The 20213-nt window shown below is 36.4% G+C and overlaps 4 protein-coding genes across 4 annotated transcripts; all 4 read left to right on the forward strand.

The window, feature by feature from the left end:
• The first annotated feature begins 1276 nt into the window (after positions 1 to 1276).
• Positions 1277 to 3485, forward strand: LOC110862537 (alpha-tocopherol transfer protein-like). The gene is made up of 8 exons (XM_035845654.1): positions 1277 to 1911; positions 1975 to 2069; positions 2142 to 2257; positions 2339 to 2376; positions 2463 to 2656; positions 2729 to 2839; positions 2914 to 3070; positions 3143 to 3485. The coding sequence occupies exons 1-8, from the start codon at positions 1791 to 1793 to the stop codon at positions 3178 to 3180; spliced, it is 870 nt and encodes a 289-aa protein (XP_035701547.1). The 5' UTR covers positions 1277 to 1790; the 3' UTR covers positions 3181 to 3485.
• A 688-nt stretch (positions 3486 to 4173) lies between these two features.
• Positions 4174 to 5929, forward strand: LOC110862536 (uncharacterized protein ZC84.1). Its single transcript, XM_022111746.2, has 7 exons — positions 4174 to 4559; positions 4637 to 4846; positions 4921 to 5074; positions 5146 to 5203; positions 5271 to 5340; positions 5410 to 5532; positions 5594 to 5929. The coding sequence occupies exons 1-7, from the start codon at positions 4490 to 4492 to the stop codon at positions 5794 to 5796; spliced, it is 888 nt and encodes a 295-aa protein (XP_021967438.1). The 5' UTR covers positions 4174 to 4489; the 3' UTR covers positions 5797 to 5929.
• Positions 5930 to 6146: 217 nt separating this feature from the next.
• On the forward strand, positions 6147 to 13012 carry LOC110862535 (H(+)/Cl(-) exchange transporter 5). The gene is made up of 21 exons (XM_035845622.1): positions 6147 to 6437; positions 6833 to 6935; positions 6997 to 7175; positions 7348 to 7498; positions 7580 to 7606; positions 7750 to 7979; positions 8655 to 8709; positions 8779 to 8816; positions 8881 to 8983; positions 9075 to 9139; positions 9196 to 9310; positions 9380 to 9400; positions 9465 to 9616; positions 9696 to 9878; positions 9951 to 10046; positions 10118 to 10236; positions 10309 to 10536; positions 10622 to 10954; positions 11171 to 11426; positions 11496 to 11632; positions 11720 to 13012. The coding sequence occupies exons 3-21, from the start codon at positions 7014 to 7016 to the stop codon at positions 11808 to 11810; spliced, it is 2562 nt and encodes an 853-aa protein (XP_035701515.1). The 5' UTR covers positions 6147 to 6437; positions 6833 to 6935; positions 6997 to 7013; the 3' UTR covers positions 11811 to 13012.
• Positions 13013 to 13120: 108 nt separating this feature from the next.
• Positions 13121 to 16631, forward strand: LOC110862517 (methylcrotonoyl-CoA carboxylase beta chain, mitochondrial). The gene is made up of 16 exons (XM_022111717.2): positions 13121 to 13284; positions 13374 to 13490; positions 13580 to 13750; positions 13820 to 13902; positions 13972 to 14138; positions 14216 to 14289; positions 14373 to 14388; positions 14579 to 14741; positions 14816 to 15017; positions 15099 to 15248; positions 15324 to 15390; positions 15454 to 15529; positions 15619 to 15699; positions 15769 to 15883; positions 15947 to 16032; positions 16095 to 16631. Exons 1-16 carry the CDS (start codon positions 13255 to 13257, stop codon positions 16210 to 16212), a joined length of 1716 nt encoding a protein of 571 aa, XP_021967409.1. The 5' UTR covers positions 13121 to 13254; the 3' UTR covers positions 16213 to 16631.
• The last annotated feature ends 3582 nt before the right edge of the window (positions 16632 to 20213 follow it).

The raw sequence follows: 20213 nt of genomic DNA on the forward strand, positions 1-20213 counted from the left end.
CTTCGTATACTTCATGCGAAGCCATAAAGTGTCACCGTGCCGGATTTCATGTTTTTAAAGCAATTTTTAAAAATCGATATGGGTCACCCCATAGGGTCCCTCCAGATAACAATTTTACCAATTTAATTGCATATTCTTCCGTTAAGACCCATTATTAAGGGGTGAAAACCCCTTTATAATGTCTTGTCTGTCCGTCCGTCTGTCCGTCTGTTTCCACGATAACTTTAGAATAGTTTCGTATTTCGGCATGCGGTTTTCGTCAACGTGTTTCTAATTTTTGAAGTATGGATGAGTTCGAGGATGGGTGTTGTAGGTCGTAAGGTCACGGCGCCACGGTGATGATGCCAACGGTCAAACGTGTCGAATTTTTAGTTTGCACCGTTGTAGACGTATTTTTGGATGGGGATTTCAGAAATCGCCATCATTTTGACGTGCGACCGTGTGGGAGGTGTCGAATGTCGAAAAAATGACTTTTGTCATGTGGGGTATCTATTGAAAGGTAAGGCGTTTGAAGTACGCGGGTTAGGGTGTCAAAACGGGGCAAAATGAGACGTGGGGTAATGTGAGACAATAACGGGAAAGTGCAGAAAGACGTTGTGGGCGTGCCACAAAGACAATTCCGTGTGTTTTCACCCCTTTGCTATATTTCGTTTACAACGGTTTATTAATGTTTGGCCGAAGAGCATATGTAAGGAAACCTCCATTGTGAGAACATTTTAGGCAATTAAAGTTTACATGGGATTTTGCATTTTCTCAGAGCAACTTAAATTTAGATGTTCGTAAAAAATGATGTCATGTAGGTTTTGGTACTATCAGAAAACTGGTAACAAATTCAGGCCAGGAAGAAGTACATTATGCTTTATTATTGCATAATATGTACATACAATGTAAAATATAGAAAATTTTTCTGCATAAATTTTGCCCGAATATTTATACCGACGGAAACATGAATATAATATTAATATGCACAACCGGGTTTGATGTGTTATCCAGAGTCAGCAAAACACTAATTTAAACTCTCAGAATACGATGACTTCAATAAAAACAACAAAACTTTTTGACGCACAACATTTTCCAGAATAGTTTATCTTAGCATTGAGCTCATATTCAAAGAATCTTGAATGCTCAATTATCACCAAAGTGTCAATTTGCTTTACACAATACAATGCACCATCTCCACATAATACTTAACAGGGGCCACCCCATCTTATTTTCATAGGAAATAATTAATAATAGCTCTGTATGTGCCTATGCACATACATCCATACTACATAACCCCACACTCTAATTGTAATTTATACAAAGCACACTAAATAAAACACTATACGTACATACGTCCTTTGTCCAGTAATTCATATTCTGTATGTAGAACCGGACCCACCCACATTCACCTCGCCAGTTTCACTCACCAACCACAAGGAAAAATGATGCTACACAAAACTAATGACTTGGAGCCATAGTTTTGCAATCATGGCAATAATAAGTAGCCTCCTGAAACACGCACAAAAAAAAGTTGATCTGTGAACTGGTGGTGGTTGTGGGGTGACGTATACACTGGACCGTAGAAGAATCTCCTTAACAAAGGACTTATACTACGTACACATTGAAAATAATTTCTTTATGTATGTACATACGGTGCCCAAAGGAGACTTGTTTCTCTATCTGTGGGATTAAATCCGTTATTTGCAGTATGTCCATCCTCTGTGCCAAACATATTTCGCAAAAAGTAAATTTTTAATTGTTACTAAAATATTTAGTAAATAGTAAAGTTACAAAGTTTTTAACTGGAAATGCTGAAATCGGAGAAAAACTCGCTAGAATCACTGCGACATGAGTCGAAAAGGTTGATGGGAGAAACGGAGGAAGTGATCCCAGAAAAGATAAAGCAGCTCAAAAAGATCCTACAAAAAGGTATGTAAGTAATTGAGAAATCCATAAAAGTTATTTTAATCTCAATAAAATTTATTTTCGCAGATAAAGAATTAGTTCCTCACCCATCAACATTTGACGAATTTTATTTGCGATGTATCCGGGCCAAGAAGTACGATGTTGACAGAGCTGCTAACTTGGTACTAATTAATAATTATGCTGCTTTATTAGTTCGTAAATGTATAGTCAATAACTCACATTTTTTGAAATAGTATAGGAAATTTTGCCGATTACGGACCGGTGGGGGTGGGGACTTTCTTGGCAAATTGAAGCCATCCAATTACAGGGATATTTTAACCAAGAATTTTTGTTCCACGTTAAAAACAAGGTAATTATGTAACACGAATGAATTGCATATTAACGTGCATGCTAATTTGTGTACTAGTATTTACATGTTATTTTATCATAGGGATGATCTAGGAAGACAAGTCATTATTGTACGTGTAGGTGAGTGATTAGATTTACAGAGTAGATTATACACAGATGTACGCAAAAAACAAGTATAGAAATTTCATCTTTTGCAAAATTCCTAGAAAAATGGGTTCCATCTGAAATCCATTTTGATGTAACGATCCTCTGTATGTTTCTCCTGCTGGATGAAATTAGCTCTGTTGAGGACACACAGCTATTTGGAGCTATACTGATCGCTGACCTTTCAACTCTGGGGGTCGAGCATGCTAAACAAATTAGTCCGTGGAGGATACACACAATGGTGAAAGTCATACAGGTAAAACTCATACGAAAAATGGGGAAAAATTCTCCAAATGTACATAAATTTATTAATCTACTTAATTTGTAGGATTCATACCCCCTGAGAATTAAAGAGTTTCATGTTGTCCGAAATCCAAAAATTTTTGGAACCCTGTATGCTCTGGCGAAACCGTTTTTGAAAGAAAAAATGAAAAAGAGAGTACGTCAAAATTTTTCAAATCTCAACTTATCATTTTAGTAGATTTCGTAAAATATTAAAACAACCCGTTACAGATTAATTTTCACGGGGATGATATAAACACATTTCTGTCTTCTGTCCGAATCGACTCGACCAAGCTTCCAGAGTTTTTGGGTGGTTCTTTGTCCGAAGAAGAATATTCGGATAAATCGGTACCTAAGCGGATCTTGAAAAAGGATGCTTATTATGACGGTAATAAAAAAATTAAGAAATCACATATCTGTCAAATTTTAGCATAATCTCATGTCAATTGATATCTTTCAGATCTTTTAAAATATGGATATGTACCAAAACCCAGCTAGTGAAAAGTATTGAGCAAATATGTACATAAATTAGTCGATACTGCAGTTAAGTATTTAGTACATATTTAATTATGAAGTTTGTTAAAAAATGCAACGATATGCAAACTTGTGTATGGATAAACCAAGATTAATTCAACTAACATTGCCGTACTAAACACATGCCAAATAAATATAGAAATATGTACATATATGTATTGTAAATATTATATTAAGTAATTTTTAAGGTACAATTGTATGTATCAATGAACCTATTTTTTAAACAGCCACCAATAAACGAGACAAATTAATGACTGACCAACCCAAAACTTCACATCTATCATTGCTTTACATTTTTGATTGATTTGAGATAACGGGGCTAAAAATATAAAGAGAAATCTTGATTCATTTTCTGCTACAATAGTTTTTTGCTTGCAATATTTTTTGCTTTTGTCAATTGCATTGTGTCAAACAATCACAAATGCCGGTGTTGCATGCATGCATTAATAAATATAAATATGCACCGACAGTTTACTTCATCAATGGTTTGCTAAAAGCTGCACGTTGCTTTTATACTGCGTAACAACTGCCTAAACCCCTTCACTTTCAAGATCACTTTAAGTTGTGCAAGGGGTTTTGTGGGGTCGGGTCGATTTGCAATGTTTTGCATGTATGCATGCCAAACTCAGACATTGACTTGTGCCAACTATGTAATACCAGAAGGGGACGACGGACGACCAGAAGACGTATGTACATATTATTATTTAACGAGTATTTTAAGAGTAACAAACAAGAACCTATCACTGTTAACAGAGTTCGTTAATCGTAAAAGGTTGTAAACAGTTCAATTTGGACATACACACTGCGTGCCTAACAATAAGAGAGATCTGCGATGCTATCTGCACCAATAGAAATAGTTATGGCAGTCGCAGTCGTAAAAACTATCAAAGTGATCACAAGAACTCTTTTAATATCACGCCTTGTACTGCTCCTCTACTCTACGTTACGTATTGCATACTTGTACCTCTTCTGCCTACTGCGAATGCGAAAAGCAGTGCAAATCTTTAGTATAAAATTAGGCAGGTGATGTGATTGTGGTAGTGTTGCACATAGGTATATATACATATTATTACGAGAAGTTGGTAATCCAACAGCAGTTTTGCAAATTCTGAACCAAAGTAGCAAGTTCCCACTTTAGATATTAAGTCGAACTCCGATTAAGCTATCGCCTGGCTATCATCTACTTAATTAGTAGCTACCTATTTATCACACGAAGCGCTTAAGAGCGATTCAAAATATTTCTAACCACCGTCAGTGACAATTATACGGCAGGATGAAAGCGTTATATTCTCGAAGAACGGTGACATTGGTGACCATGTTCGTCATTTCAGGATTTGAGAAAGGTTAGACTCCACTCGCAGGAGAAATTTGATACTACAAAATTACTCCCTATTGAGATACATAATTTTGTTTTGAGCAGTACTTGGAGATGAAAGTCCTTGCCAACTTCCCGTCGACTCTGGAACTTGTTCCTCCACTGAGACTAATTCTACTTCCGGAAAAGAAGAACAAAGATATTACTATTCGTATGCAAATTTCAAATGCACAGAATTCCCATATTCCGGCTGTGGTGGAAATCCCAATAATTTCAAGAGCTTGGAAGAATGCAAGAGAAAGTGCAACAAGTCTCGTGAGTCTGGTTTTAAAATAAAATTCTTTCTTCTACGTAGAATTTCTAAATTTCATCACTACGCACGCCTCTAGTGGGTGGAGACCTTCCCCTCATTGCCAACATTTTGGCAGCCCAAGCACAGCAAAAGTGCTACTACGGGAATAGAACTTATGCCGTGAGGGAAGCAATTCCAGAAGCGACGGTAGATTCACCTTGTTCAATGAGCTGTTTTTGTGCAAGCTACCGGTAAATCAATTTTCAATTTCATGTAAATTTTACTAAAATGACTAATAAAATAACTACAAATTTTCCACTAGACCGGGAACATCCCCCACGATAACTTGTGCCGAGGTGGATTGCCCCCCATATCCGGAAGTGAGCACTGGTTCTTAATAAAGTGAAAGTAATTTGCCTAATTTAAGTGTGTGATTGTCTTTAACAGGGTGATGATTGCGTCCCCATTGACAAAACGGGCACGGCGTGTTGTTCCGACTATTATTGCCCTTCCATGGGTTAGTGCTCTCAATATTATTCTCAGAACTATTTGTTTACTAATTTTCATCATAAATCGCATCATAAAGCTCCTGCAGAGGAATCTAAACCCTTCACCTGCACGTACAAGGGGAAACAATACGTCGAAGGACAAACCATCGACCCTGACGACTACCCCTGCATTGCCTGTTCTTGTAACAAGAATTGGACAGGTAAATTTTCATAGATTTCAAAAATGTCCTCTCAATTACTTTCTTACATATTACTTTTTAGGAGTCTTAACCACTAAAAATGGTGTCTGCAAAGAAGTCAATTGCGGAATCACGATCCACAACCAGCAAAAATTAGTGAATCGCTGCACCCCAAAGTTTTACACGACCTCGGCTGGACACCAATCTTGCTGTCCGATAGAGTGGAATTGTCAAAATAAGGAAAAAATGACACAAAACCGAAATTCTACTGCAACATCGGCATAAAAACCAAACCAAACGTTTGGTTTGCAAACCAAACCTTGATATCTTACAATGCAATTTATATTATTAAAACCTCCCTTTAAATATGTTAGTCTTTAAGGTAAAGTGAAAGTAATTAAAAGTTTTCCAAAAAAACTTTTTAATTGATTTTTCCATTTATTTATGTTGTAGAAATTTTTAAATTTTTGGAAATTAAAATTTTCCAGAAAACTATTCAGAAATTTGGCAATTAACGGTGTTTTTGAGAGTGTTGAGATTTTGAGATTTTGTGTACGTGTCGGTCTCAACTGCTTTTTAACACAGGAGAAGAACCCAACTCATATCCGATCTACGCTTTACAACATTACACGAACCACTCTGCATTGTAATCGAGATTCGAGAGAGACAGGATCAGTCGTCGGTTCTTTAGTTAAACTTAAAATCAATCCCATTTAGTTTTTTTAGATCATTTAATTAAATATATTCGCCTTCCTTCCTTCCTCCTCTTACATTTACCACATGGATTACACATTCTCTGGCTTTTATCGTACTCAATCTGTGGCTATATCCCAGCCGAAAAATATATAAAAGGTTGGCAACAAAACTGCTCCTGCTGCTGGGTATTTGGTTAAAGTGCTCTTGGCAAGTCTTAAAATAAAAATAGAGTAAGTGTGATAATCACATTAAAATTATTACAATTGTATCTTTAACTTTTAGGGGCTAGTGGTATATTTTTTTATGTGGGCAAGTTGAAAAATCTCGTGGAAATTGGTTTGTATTACAAATTGGTAGTGTTGTTTACTTAAGTAAATATTTTGGTTTTGTGTGGTCCATTTAGTGGGTGGCAAATTTTAATCCACATTTAAATATTGAATTAAAATTGTGTTGATTGTTATGCCCGTGAGTGACAGACAGACAGATGTGTCATAGTCATGTGTTTGTCATATACACTTGTATGTACATATGACGAATTGACGAGTTTTAGTGCGGAATATATTGAGTGTGTTTTAATTTTTATTGCATGTTTGCAATAAAAGTTTTTATTTAATTGCTCTTTCAGGTGAAGGGTGAAAGAGACATTCTAATTATACCGGTCGATTTGGATTATCCTTGAAAATTAGGAAAACACCCACCATTCGATAAGGATAAAGTTCGTCAGTCAAGTGAGTTGTGTGTGACGAAGGGATGCGGATATCCATATCCCATTGTTCTGTCATCTTTAAGGGAGGAAGAATAATGGGATGGAGTCAGATTTTTTAAGTCAGGGATTGTTTGGCAAGAACGCCACGGACCCTGCTGGAGGCGCCCACTCATCGCTTAGTGCGGCCGAACCCATAACCTACGGAGCAGATCCCCTCACTTACCAGAGTTTAAACACTTCGCCAAATTCTCCCAGGAAAAGGGTACACAATTATTTAGTTATTAATTCATGATTGTCAATAGCAAAATGGACAAGCTACAACTATTACACCCATTTATGTGTATAGTTTCTGTTTATAGTTTGTGACATGTGTTTCAACTTGAAATAATAATCACCAAATTAATTGATAATCCTCTTTATCATAATTCCAACAGCTGCCACCATCATCAAACAGAAAGCAGGACAAGTCAGGCAAGAAGCTGTTAGTAGGTCTTAGTTCAGACGAGGACATGATTGACATAACGCATCAAGGAACGGTGAACGAAATCACCGAACAGGAGGAAGATGCACTCCCCCAATCCACGAGTAAGTACATAGAATAATTATTTACCAACTAATTATTAATTAAAAACAATTGGCTTAAATTGATTCTTTTTTCTCATCCAGGCTATTACGACTCGGAAGAAATCCCTGGTATTATTTAATTTTTTTATTAATAAAAAAAATAAGATTTATAAAAAGTAGGGATGGTCTCAATAATTAGATTAATGCGTGGAATATATTCGAATCATTTCATTTGTTTCGTTATGATAAATATATTAAACTTACTTTCCCAGGAATTGGTCAATATGAAGATTTCCACACAATTGACTGGCAGCGAGATATTGCCCGTGATCGTATGCGGCATCGCTACATTGTCAAAAAACGGCAAGACTCGGTATTCGATTTAATCAAGGGAGCACATGACGCGTGGAGTGGCTGGCTATGCGTCCTTCTCGTCGGTGTCACAGCTGGGTCGTTGGCCGGTGTCATCGACATTGGAGCGTCCTGGATGACTGATCTCAAGGTAAAAGAAATTATCTTGTCTTAAGGGACATAGTCAACTCCTTTACTCATATATTGCTTTTTAGCCCGAACCAGGGCTTATGTAATCGTCATGTCCGTCCGTCTGTCTTTTGATAACTCTCGAACGAGTTGACGGATTTGGACCAAATTTGGTACAGACATGTATCTGGGCAATGCAACGACCGAGTTCGAAGATGGGTTCGATCAGAAAAGTTTTGGACCGGTGGGGGTGATCGGAGTGGGTGGGGTATTACGCACCAAAATTTCAAAATTGTCGTAGAAAGCTGAAATTTGGCACAGAGGTTGCTAATGGCTCCTAATAGATAGAAATGAGTTCAAGATGGAAAAATTTTCATTTTGAGGGACCCTAGGGGGTGACCCATACTGATTTTTCAAAATTGTCATATCGAGCTGAAATTTGGTGGAGAGGTTGCTTATGGGTCCTAATGGAAGAATATGACATGAAATTGGTATAATTTTTATCTAGAGCGACCCTATGGGGTGACCCATACCGATTTTTAGAAATTAACGTAGAAAGCTGAAATTTGGACCAGAGATCCTTACTGCTTTCTCATGACATAATATGAAGTTAAATATACTGAGAAACATGGGTTTACTAATCCTGGTTCGGGCTAAGCAAAGCTGTACTGATAGGTTTTATTTCACGATTTTATAGTTTGGGATTTGTCCTGCGGCTTTCTGGTTAAATAAGGAACAGTGTTGTTGGTCCAGTAAGTACAAATCATAATAATTAGTACTTTTGTTAATCAAATGAAACTACAAATTTTATTTTCTTACAGGTAATGAGACGGAGAGTTTAAATGGGAATTGTTCACAGGTATTTAAATATTTTGTGGAATCTGCTCGTGCCATAATTCATGACGATATTTTTCTCCTTACAGTGGCGAACATGGTCTGAAGTTATGGGGGGACCGAATTATCGAGAAGGCGCAGGGGCATATATTATCTCATACATTATGTACGTATTGTGGGCTCTCTTTTTCGGTAAATTTGTTACTCCACTCGTATTAATTTATTGTAATTTTGTCAAATCAAATATCTTAAACTTCATTTAATTTAAATTTCTATTACTCAGCTTCAATGGCTGCACTTCTAGTCAAGATGTTTGCTCCATATGCGTGTGGATCTGGAATACCTGAGGTATGCTAATACTCAAGAATTATTTGGTAATTTTTAATTTTACACTTTTGGTTTAGATCAAGACAATCTTGAGTGGTTTCATTATTCGAGGGTACTTGGGAAAATGGACGCTGCTTATAAAATCAGTGGGTATTATGTTGTCCGTCTCGGCCGGATTGAGCCTTGGAAAAGGTGAGTTGTTATGCCATAATGAATAACACTTTCGTTTGTAAGATAATTGATTTTAATGTTTGTAAACAGAGGGGCCAATGGTGCACATTGGTAAGTTAGTCTACTATCCATAGATTTAAAAAAATATAATATATAAACAAAATATGTATTGCAGCTTGCTGTATTGGCAACATATTATCATACCTGTTCCCAAAATACGGTAGAAATGAGGCGAAGAAAAGAGAAATATTATCTGCGGCGGCAGCAGCAGGGGTATCGGTAGCTTTCGGAGCACCTATCGGAGGAGTACTGTTCAGTTTGGAAGAAGTACAGATCTAATTTTGTTTTATTAATGTTATTCCATACACTATTTTATGACATTAATTACCCTTGATTTGTTTATCAGGTCAGTTACTACTTCCCTCTGAAAACATTATGGCGATCATTCTTCTGTGCTTTAGTTGCTGCTTTCGTTTTACAATCGATCAATCCATTCGGCAATGAACACTCTGTACTGTTTTTCGTGGAATATAGCAAACCATGGATATTCTTCGAATTGGTCCCGTTCATTGGCCTTGGAATCATTGGGGTAAATAAATAGATATTCTAGTAATCTTCAATTTGCAATTAATAAAATTATCGGTACACAAATACTTTACAGGGTATTATTGGAACCCTTTTCATCCGAGCAAACATTTGGTGGTGCCGATACCGCAAAAGCAGCAAATTGGGACAGTATCCCGTCACTGAAGTTATCGTAAGACTTGTCAATTTTTCATTGATTTTCTGATAGTGTTAAGTGTTACACTTCGTGTATAATTTTCACAGATTGTGACTTTGGTGACTGCAATCCTTGCTTACCCAAATCCCTACACAAGGATGCCCACAAGTCAACTCATCTACTTGCTCTTTTCCCAGTGTGGACTTGCCGTGAAGGATGACATTTGGTAAGCACATCATACGCTGTTAATTCTACGATTGGTCTCTTGGTATTTATTTTCACTGTTCTCCAATTACAGCGATTACAACAGACATTACTCACAAGTCAACGCCCAAATTGAAATAGCAGAAGCATCAGCCGGAGTTTACTCTGCAATTTGGCTGCTCCTTCTCGCATTAATTTTCAAGTTCATCGTTACCATATTCACATTTGGGATCAAGGTTCCTGCAGGATTGTTCATTCCTTCTCTATGCTTTGGAGCAATTGTGGGCCGTATCGTCGGAATCGCAGTGGAACAGTTGGCTTAGTATGTCTTACATCAAGTCATTATGAATATTTAAACCAGAATATGCGTATGTGCATAATCATGAAACTTGCTGATCTATCTTTAGCCATCAACCACAAATATGGTTCTTTGCTGGCGAATGTTCTAAAGGGGAAGATTGCATAAACCCAGGTTTGTATGCTATGGTGGGTGCGGCTGCAGTGCTAGGAGGGGTGACGAGAATGACCATTTCGCTGGTTGTGATAATGTTTGAGCTGACGGGAGGAGTTCGATACATTGTTCCATTGATGGCTGCGGCGATGGCTTCCAAATGGGTGGGAGATGCTCTCGGACGACAAGGAATTTATGATGCACACATTGGTCTCAATGGTTATCCATTTTTGGATTCAAAGGAAGAGTTTGGTCACACAACACTTGCTGCCGATGTAATGCAACCAAGGTAAATTCAACAATTCTTTCCTTTTCAAGAGGAACCTATGTCAAGGTAGACGTAGAGTTTCCCAAAAATCCATTTTGAAAATTCGTGCATTATGTGCTCCCAGATAGTTTCTTTCGGTATCAATTTTAATTCTGATTTTTCCAACCCACAAAGTTGTCACAAGAGTATACAAAATTGAGTTTTAATATATATAATTTTTGATATGTATGATTTCAGACACGGAGAACCTCTTTGTTATGTGACGCAAGACTCTATGACTGTAGAAGACGTTGAAAATCTTTTGAAAGAGACGGAGCACAATGGATTCCCCGTGGTCATATCACACGAGTCACCTTTTCTGGTTGGATTTGTGTTAAGAAGAGACTTAAACCTTGCAATTTCAAATGCCCGAAGAACTGTGGACGGAGTGGATGGCGTATCCTTATGCTTATTTACGAATAGTCCACCAGCCCAACAGTCAAGGACCATGAGGGTACAACTTTTTTTGTGATTTATTTAAGTCTTTCAAATAAACTAATATTTTCTTATAATTTTTCCTCAGCCAACTTCAACTCCCGTTAAGCTAAAGAAAATCCTGGACATGGCTCCAATCACAGTCACTGACCAGACGCCGATGGAAACAGTAGTTGACATGTTTAGAAAGTTGGGGCTACGACAAACTCTCGTGACACATAATGGGTACGTAACCAGCTCCAATTAAAAAAATCTCATTTCAAAGTATAGATCTTCACAAGAAAACTTATGTTTGACAATTTTCTTTTGTAGGCGACTCCTGGGAATTGTCACGAAGAAGGATGTACTTCGCCATATTAAGCAAATGGACGACGAAGATCCAAATTCAGTTCTATTTAATTAGTTAATTAACAATAATTTCTCTCCTAGAATCATCGTTGTTCAAGTTCAAACACTTTGTAATAACTTTCAGTTTATTAGCTGATTATTTACTTGGCAGGGACGAAAATCTACAAAATTATACAATTTACTTTAATTGCATGCAAATTTACCTTTTTATCTTTCGTACCTTATTATCCAACTCAAAAACAAACTCAACATGTATTTATGATATGATAATGATAATTTAATGACAATGCAAGTTTGCTTCCAGGATAATTCAACATAATTCCGAACTTTTTAGCAACTAATTACCTTTTCCCAAATATCCCGAAGATTCCTACATTTCAATTATAAGTTCCATTTAAAGTACGCTTGATAAATCCTGATATGTAAAAATTCTTGGAATTGAACGTGATATTGACGAAACGAAATCAGTGTTTAAATAGTTGATTACATTTTCCTACCATGGTTTGTTTGTTGACTCGATTATATTTTGTAGTCATTGTCCGATTCAGCTAGCGATTATACATCTACTTACTAATTTCTTGCCTTTTTCGACATTTCGAACAAATCAATGTCATAACTATTTCGTAATAAGTACTTTATTCCTAAGTTTTGTCGTTGTAAGCTATTGTTATGTTGCAACTATTTATGTATTACCTTTGTAGCTCCCCTAAGAATTCTCTCCTACTAAACTTCCTCTGTGAAATCTTCCCGAGTTGAGTCAATGTGTCAAAGTCAGAACTGATATGTGAAAAACCAACAATCCGTAATGATACCAAATATTATTTGTTAATATCGAGTCGTAGTTTAACTAATTGAATGTGACACTCATTAATTTAGTGTACAGTACTTAATTTAAGGCTTGTTAGCGTTATATATTAGTCATACTAATTACAATAACCACCTCGCTGAAAGATTAGTTGCATAATACTAACATATTTATTTCATCAACCTAAATAGCAATCCATGCAATTTATTCCTGCATTCGCGAATTCGATAATTAATTAAACACCGACCTGTGAAGTGAGAGTGAGATCTGTGAAATATAAGTACACATCATTGTTTAACTACAATCTAGTTGTCTTATTATATACGTAATTAATTTTATTATTATTATTATTACCGATTGGAATATATTATAAATAAAATTGTTAAATGCAGCTCTGAATATAAAAGTATAAATGACCATTCGGAAAATAAAGTGAAATATTGTTATCCAAATTGAGGTGATTTATAATTTTTTTTACATAATAGCTCGCAAATTTTGCATGAGTGCAAGTCTTACAAATATCTTGAGTGCGGATGGGAATTGTAAAATCTTGTGATTTCATTACCCGAGCTGCTCAATCCTTTTAGCTCAATTTTGTGCAACACCGGGTCCGATAATCTTTTTTCTCTGTTGTAGATAATAAATTTGAAGCTGCAAGATTGATTAATTTCTCCCATTATAATTTTTAACCAGTATGAGGGGCAGCTTAAAAGTTAGTAAGCAGGTTGGGAAATAATTATCTTTTACTTGTCATATTTTACTAATATATAAATAGTTAAAGTTGTTTTAATAATAACCTATGATTGATATTAGGTGTGGAGATCACTGTTGGGGAAGAAGCAGTTATATTTTCATCAAAGATGTGGATTCCACTTGGACGCATTACCAAAAATTGGGACAGAACAGGACACCAAAAGTCCAGAGTTCCAGGTGATTTACTGCGGAAAATGAATTACAATTTGATACAAAGGTGTAGAATGAAGGCAATAATACTGCGTATGCATTTATCTTTTTAACAGGAGAATTACGAGTCCATGAAAAAGGTTGTCGTCGACTTGTGTTCGAAAGTGTCGACAATTATCGAAGGAGGTGGAATTAAAGCAATCCAACGCCACACATCGAAAGGCAAACTTCTTCCCAGAGAAAGAATCCAGTGTTTACTCGATAATGATTCCGCATTCTTGGAAATGGTATATAAGTTCTTGTATGCATGTAAAGTTTGTTATGCTGTAGAATTTAACAATTTGGTTTGGTTTTAGTCACAATTTGCTGGGTATCAGCTATACGGGGATGAGGATGTTCCTGCGGGTGGGATCATTTCCGGAATTGGGAAAGTTAACGGGTACTAAGAAAATAACTGGAGGGAGTGGAGTAACATCCAAACAATGAATGTTGTTCATTGTATTTCTAGAGTGGAATGCATGATAATTGCGAACGACGCCACAGTCAAAGGGGGGTCGTATTATCCAATCACAGTCAAGAAACATCTTCGTAGTCAAGAAATTGCGATGGAGAACCGTCTTCCATGCATCTATTTGGTGGATTCTGGTGGGGCCAATTTGCCACGACAAGCAGAAGGTTCGAATTTTAATACTCGAATAGCGAATGAACCTATCCTCTTCAAATTTAAAATGAATTAACGCCTTTTTTTGCAGTTTTCCCAGATCGTGAACATTTCGGCAAGATCTTCTACAATCAGGCTAGAATGAGTTCTATGGGAATTAGTCAGGTGGGTGAGGAAGTGAATTACAATAAAAATCTGTGTGGAAATTTACGAATCCCGTTTTAATTTTAACGTCTTCGATTTTGTAGGTTGCAGTGGTACTTGGTATGTGATATATGTATTACTTTACATTTGCATTCGACTTGCGAGCCTCGGTAGCGTCAGTTAAGCATTCGACCCATGCACACATTTCTTATCAGTTCTCCTTGTGTGCTGGACGACACTGCTGACGCCACGCTACGAAGCCCAATCTTATAGGTTTTACCGCATAACTTACCTTTGTGCCTTATTCCAGGTAGTTGTACGGCTGGAGGTGCGTACGTCCCTTCGATGGCGGACGAGAGTATCATAGTAAAAAATCAGGGAACCATTTTCCTCGCAGGACCTCCCCTTGTCAAAGCTGCTACAGGAGAAGATGTATCTGCCGAGGATTTAGGAGGTGCTGATCTTCATTGTGGGTGCGTGCAATGTCTTATCTACGGAGTATCATGTAAAATATACGCATTAATCAAATTATTGTTTCCTGCCATAGAAAATCTGGTGTAACAGATCACTACGCTTTAAACGATAAAGATGCTCTTCAAATAGCTCGGAATGTTGTGGGAAACCTAAATTTCAAGCACCCTCCAAAACAATTTGCTCCTCTTCATACTGTCAAAGAACCATTATACGACCCTGAAGAGATGTACGGAATTGTGGGAACAAATTTAATGAAAACTTTCGATGTTCGCGAGGTTCGTACATATATGAAAATCCATTGCTTATGCACTACACAAAGAGATTCAAACAAACTAAATTGCTCTCTCTGTTTTTAGGTCATTGCAAGAATTGTCGATGGATCAGAATTTTATGAATTTAAAGAAAAGTACGGAGAAACACTGGTCACCGGATTTGCTCGTCTTTATGGTCATCCTGTAGGCATAATTGGAAATAATGGGGTTTTGTTTTCAGAATCTGCGCTGAAGGTAATACATAATGTCTAAATTTAGTATAAGTTCCAAAATAATTGACTCGTCCATAATTATTATGATTGGTTTCAGGGAACACATTTTATTCAACTCTGCTGCCAACGAAAGATTCCTTTAATTTTTCTCCAAAATATCACCGGTACAACATTCAAGACTATAAAAATTTTATAGATCAAACTTTTAAACTATTTCTTCTGGATAGGATTCATGGTCGGTCGTGATGCAGAAAGGGGTGGAATTGCTAAAAATGGTGCAAAAATGGTCACTGCGGTATCCTGGTAAGTCAGTGTCAATGTTTTGAAAAGTGTAATATCTTTAGGATACATCAGTCCTTTTGTATCAAATGGTATCACTTTAATTTCTTTAGCGCAAAGGTGCCCAAACTCACTCTAATCATCGGAGGGTCGTACGGTGCTGGCAATTATGGAATGTGTGGTAGAGCGTACAGGTAATGGCAAATTAGTGAAATGCAAAAATTTCTTAATTTGCTCAAAATACTTTATTCCGTGAATCACAGTCCCCGATTCTTATATATGTGGCCAAACGCTCGAATTTCTGTGATGGGTGGTGAACAAGCTGCTGGCGTGTTGGCGCAAATTACTAGAGATCAGAGGATTCGGGAAGGAAAAACTGTGCGTTTTTTAAACTAATTCATCATAAAAAATTAATCAATTAATAATTTTGTAACGATTCAGTTTACTGCTGAGGAGGAGAAAGCTTTAAAACAGCCAATTATTCAGAGATTTGAAGCAGAAGGGCATCCTTACTTCTCTAGCGCTCGGTAATTTCATTAATAAACATCAAATGTAATACCAATTTCATAATTTGTGTGAATAAATTTAGATTATGGGACGACGGAATTATCGATCCTAAGGATACTAGAAAGGTTTTAGGTCTCTCTCTCAGCGCTGCCCTCAACGCTCCAATTCCGGACACCACATTCGGCGTGTTTAGAATGTAATAAAAATACTATGGAATTGTGCTAGACATACATATTGCAAAAGTGACTGCCATTTACATTGTTAACAAACCAAACAATATTTCACTACAGTCTTGCCTATGCGATAATGCCATAATGAATATGTTTAGTAGATTCTTAAGACTTATTTCTGACATGACAGAACAAAATGTAACTAAAATTAGCTGTGCATACCAATTATTCAACATTGACTGTAATTACTTAGGATCGTTAGAACTGTGTGAAGCAAAGATATTCTTGTACTGTCCAGTGTCCTGTGTGTAGCCTTTTACTAATAATAAGTCAGCCTAAAAGATAATCGTGAATCGTGACAATATTTGTAGAACGACTTAAAAAGATCTTTATTTTCAAACTTAATAAAATGTTTATTTCGATTAAATTGATATCGAAATCGTCACAAATAGTGTGTTTTTCCAATTTTCCTCCATATTTACATATGTCTGTTGAGTCTGTAATTTTCCTCATAGTTCTCATGAATTCTCATCCTTCAGCCGTTTCATATTCCAAATATGCTCCCAATAGCCAATCACTCATTCAGAAGTTTAGAGAAGAGCAAGACTATGTTTCTCTATTTATTATTTTGGCCTTGTTGGGCTGGCTAACTAAATGCATAGCCCAAAAACGTTGTAGTTTTGTTGACCTCACTAATAGCCCAACCTATAGCCAGCAAAAGATCTTCCCATCTAATCTACAAGAAAGGCACGGCTGAAGGACTCCACATATTTTGAGAGGCAAAAGGAAGGACCCTCGGTTGATTAGGAGAACTTATGTATTTCTTGCTTTTTCTCATAGTTATTTTGAAAATAAGGCTCCAATATCCCGACCCTTCCAGATTCCATTACATATTTCATTGTTGACTGCATATCCAATCCACAGGGTTCTTGGAAGTTGGGTTGATAAATACATACAACGGGAAGTAGGGTCCATGTATTTCCTTCTTGCAACGAGGAGACGGGTCAAATTTTAGCGTTATGAAGACGGAGGCATTTTCTGGGTGCTTTGGGTTAGCAGAAAGATACATTTATTTGTCTTTGTCTCTCACCTTAAAGCAGAGACTTTGACCATTTCATGCAATTATTTAAGGAACAGACAGGTGCAATAATATTGTGCTCTTCTGTCTGCAAAAATACAGATATTCACGCACTAATTTTTCGTCTTTCTATTAAAATTATTGTGAAATTGATATATTTAACTCGGTTCCTTTCTACATAAGAATTTGTAAAATGCAACTACAGTTCTTTGTTCATATGTATAACATAAAATGATAAACAGAACAAAGCTGGGTTTTAGCATGGATCCTATATTACTTGGTTTTTAAAGGGTAGCATGGTTTGGGAATCATGATTTTTTACGTGGTCACCGGATTAATAAAAAACGTTTGCTCCAAACGTTATGCATTATTCATGCTTTTTTCGTTTATAAACGGAACTGAATAGGCAGACGAACCCCAACGATGATGACGTTACAAGTCAACCATGTTTTTGGTACCCAAGCGTTGTATTTGTATTTACAATGCAAATCATACACGCTACAAATGTGTGTGACAACAAAAGTTGGTGCGTACCTAAAGCACAAATAACATGACCTTATCACCCAACTGTGATTTTGGGCAGGAGTACGAAAGTCATGAAATTAATTTATGAATCAGAGCGAGGGCGTAACTTCACGGAACGCATTAAATGACGTACTCATCAAGTAATGTAATGAGTAATGTGCAACGGCCGAGCGATGAGTGGACTCAGGACTGGACTCTTGTACTGATTACACACTTAATTACCAAAGTTTTCCATTACTCATAAATTAGGGAACGTTCTTTAAATCATGAACTAGAGTAGTGAAAAATAAATACATATGAATCAAGTGGTAAAGTACAAAGAGAAGCAAATACCTAAAATTCCGCATAATCATTGTTTGTTAAATTTGATATTGCGTCATAAAATTGAATGTGTTGATGTCAATCTATTGTGTGAAATTCTGGAAGGAATTGCGTAATTTATTTTGCAGATCGAGTTCCTTGTCTGGAATTTCTTGAGACGAAGACTTCTATTTTCTGTTTACTACCTTTGGTTAAGTAGAGGGAAGGTGAGACTATCTGGTAAACGGCAAGGTCACCCATTTAGAATGGTGCATGGAGTACATTTATTTTTGGAGAAGCAAATGTTCTCTAGTTGCTGGAGAATTCTGGGCGAATCTTTGTTCCAGTCTTTGTCTGACTGAGAAATCCTTTGTTGTAAAAAATGTGAGATTAAATCTAGAACGGATGCATACCTATGCGTAGTTTTATTAGAAATTGAGAATCTTATTATTAGTATTTATTTCGTCTCATCTTGCAGCTTTATCCAGTGCAAGTTACCTGAATCTCAAATAATAATTTGAAGTCGAGATTATAAAAAACAAATTTACGTCGTATGCCAAATTCATAATGGAAAGCCATATTTGCCCGAAAAATTAGCAAATTAATTACCATCATCAAATAATTTACACTCGCAGGTGGCGTGGAAAAAAATGTCAGCTGGATTACAAAACGTTTACAGTTCATGAGGGCCTATTTATATAAGCAGAGGGTATTTCCGTTTCCGTCCTTTCATTTTGGGTCGTTTAAGAAATATGATGCCCACAACTGAACGTATTCGTAAACTTCAGTTGCTAACTGTTCAAATCTGTCTGGCTATGGATGCTATAAGTTTAGGAGTTCAACATTAAGAATCAACGAGATGAGAAAGTTGAGACTTTTCTCAAATTTCAATAATTCCCATTTTCGCAAAGATGTCTGAGTCATCTTTGAAGTTGAATGGTGCGTACAAATGCTATGAAATGTCCACAAACGATAAATACCAATCCGACACTTCATATAAAGTCAACATATCCTTATTTCATGCGAAACGGTTTCTGATTTCTGATAATGAATGGATTCCATGAATTTGTATGAAATGTTGCAATTTTTGCTTAAATTCTATTCAAATTTATATTTGAGAACTATGAGGAATTTATAAAATGAATATATCAAGGAGGAAATTAAATGACATTTTCCGGCAAGTATTTCCTCCAAATAATAGATCCCGATAATTACGCAAGCAATAAAATCATAAAATACAGCAAAATATATTACAATTATTTATGCAATAAATACAAATGTACATTTAATTTGACACATGACACATGAGTTGATAAACAAAGCAAATTGCGACGCCATTAGTCAAGTACTACTTGACTTTTAGGTCATATAAAGTTGAAACGTTTTAAATAATTTATCAAATTCCAATCGAAGATGTTCAATTGTCATAATTTATTTAACTTTTTACCCTGAAATTAAAAAAATGTATTTCCCGAGAAAGTTGATCATTTCATCATTAAATTAATTGAACCAAGAGTTAAATAATGATTATGTCAAAAATCCAGACAAATCCTTTCGCCGACCTTGGCGACCAGTAGATGCATGGCATTACTGGTCATGGCCCTTTAAACCAGTATGCATGATGCCATAATTCCAACAAGTGCATCATTAATACTTTACTAATTCAGTTAATGGGAATTACGTTGGTCGTGGCTTTGTGCGTGATGTGATAGATAAACTGGATGCATGATGTAAAACAAATAATCAAGTAGATATTTGCATACACGTAATTGTTAACAGGTCCCCTTTGCAGTGGAAAATTCGGCTCTTTATAATACTCATAGTTCATTGGATGCGATTTCCACCAAACAATTTATGCCTGATAAAGTGATAACTCTTATCTGTTCGAGAATTACCATCACATCACATGTCGTGGGTGTATGCATATATTTACAGTCAATTGTATATGTTTCAGGAGAATGATGAGATAAGCCGTATTGTGGACATGGGTTTTGTTGAGGTCGGTCATATTTTGCTGAATGTATGTAAATGCTTATTTTGCACAGAAACGTTTCAGATTTGATATGACCCATGCGGGTCACAAGGAAAAAGGTCAAAACTGACAACTTAAACCTTGATGGAATTAAAC

The sequence above is a fragment of the Folsomia candida genome, unplaced genomic scaffold (assembly GCF_002217175.1).
Source record: "Folsomia candida strain VU population unplaced genomic scaffold, ASM221717v1 Fcan01_Sc060, whole genome shotgun sequence".
NCBI lineage: Eukaryota > Metazoa > Arthropoda > Collembola > Entomobryomorpha > Isotomidae > Folsomia > Folsomia candida.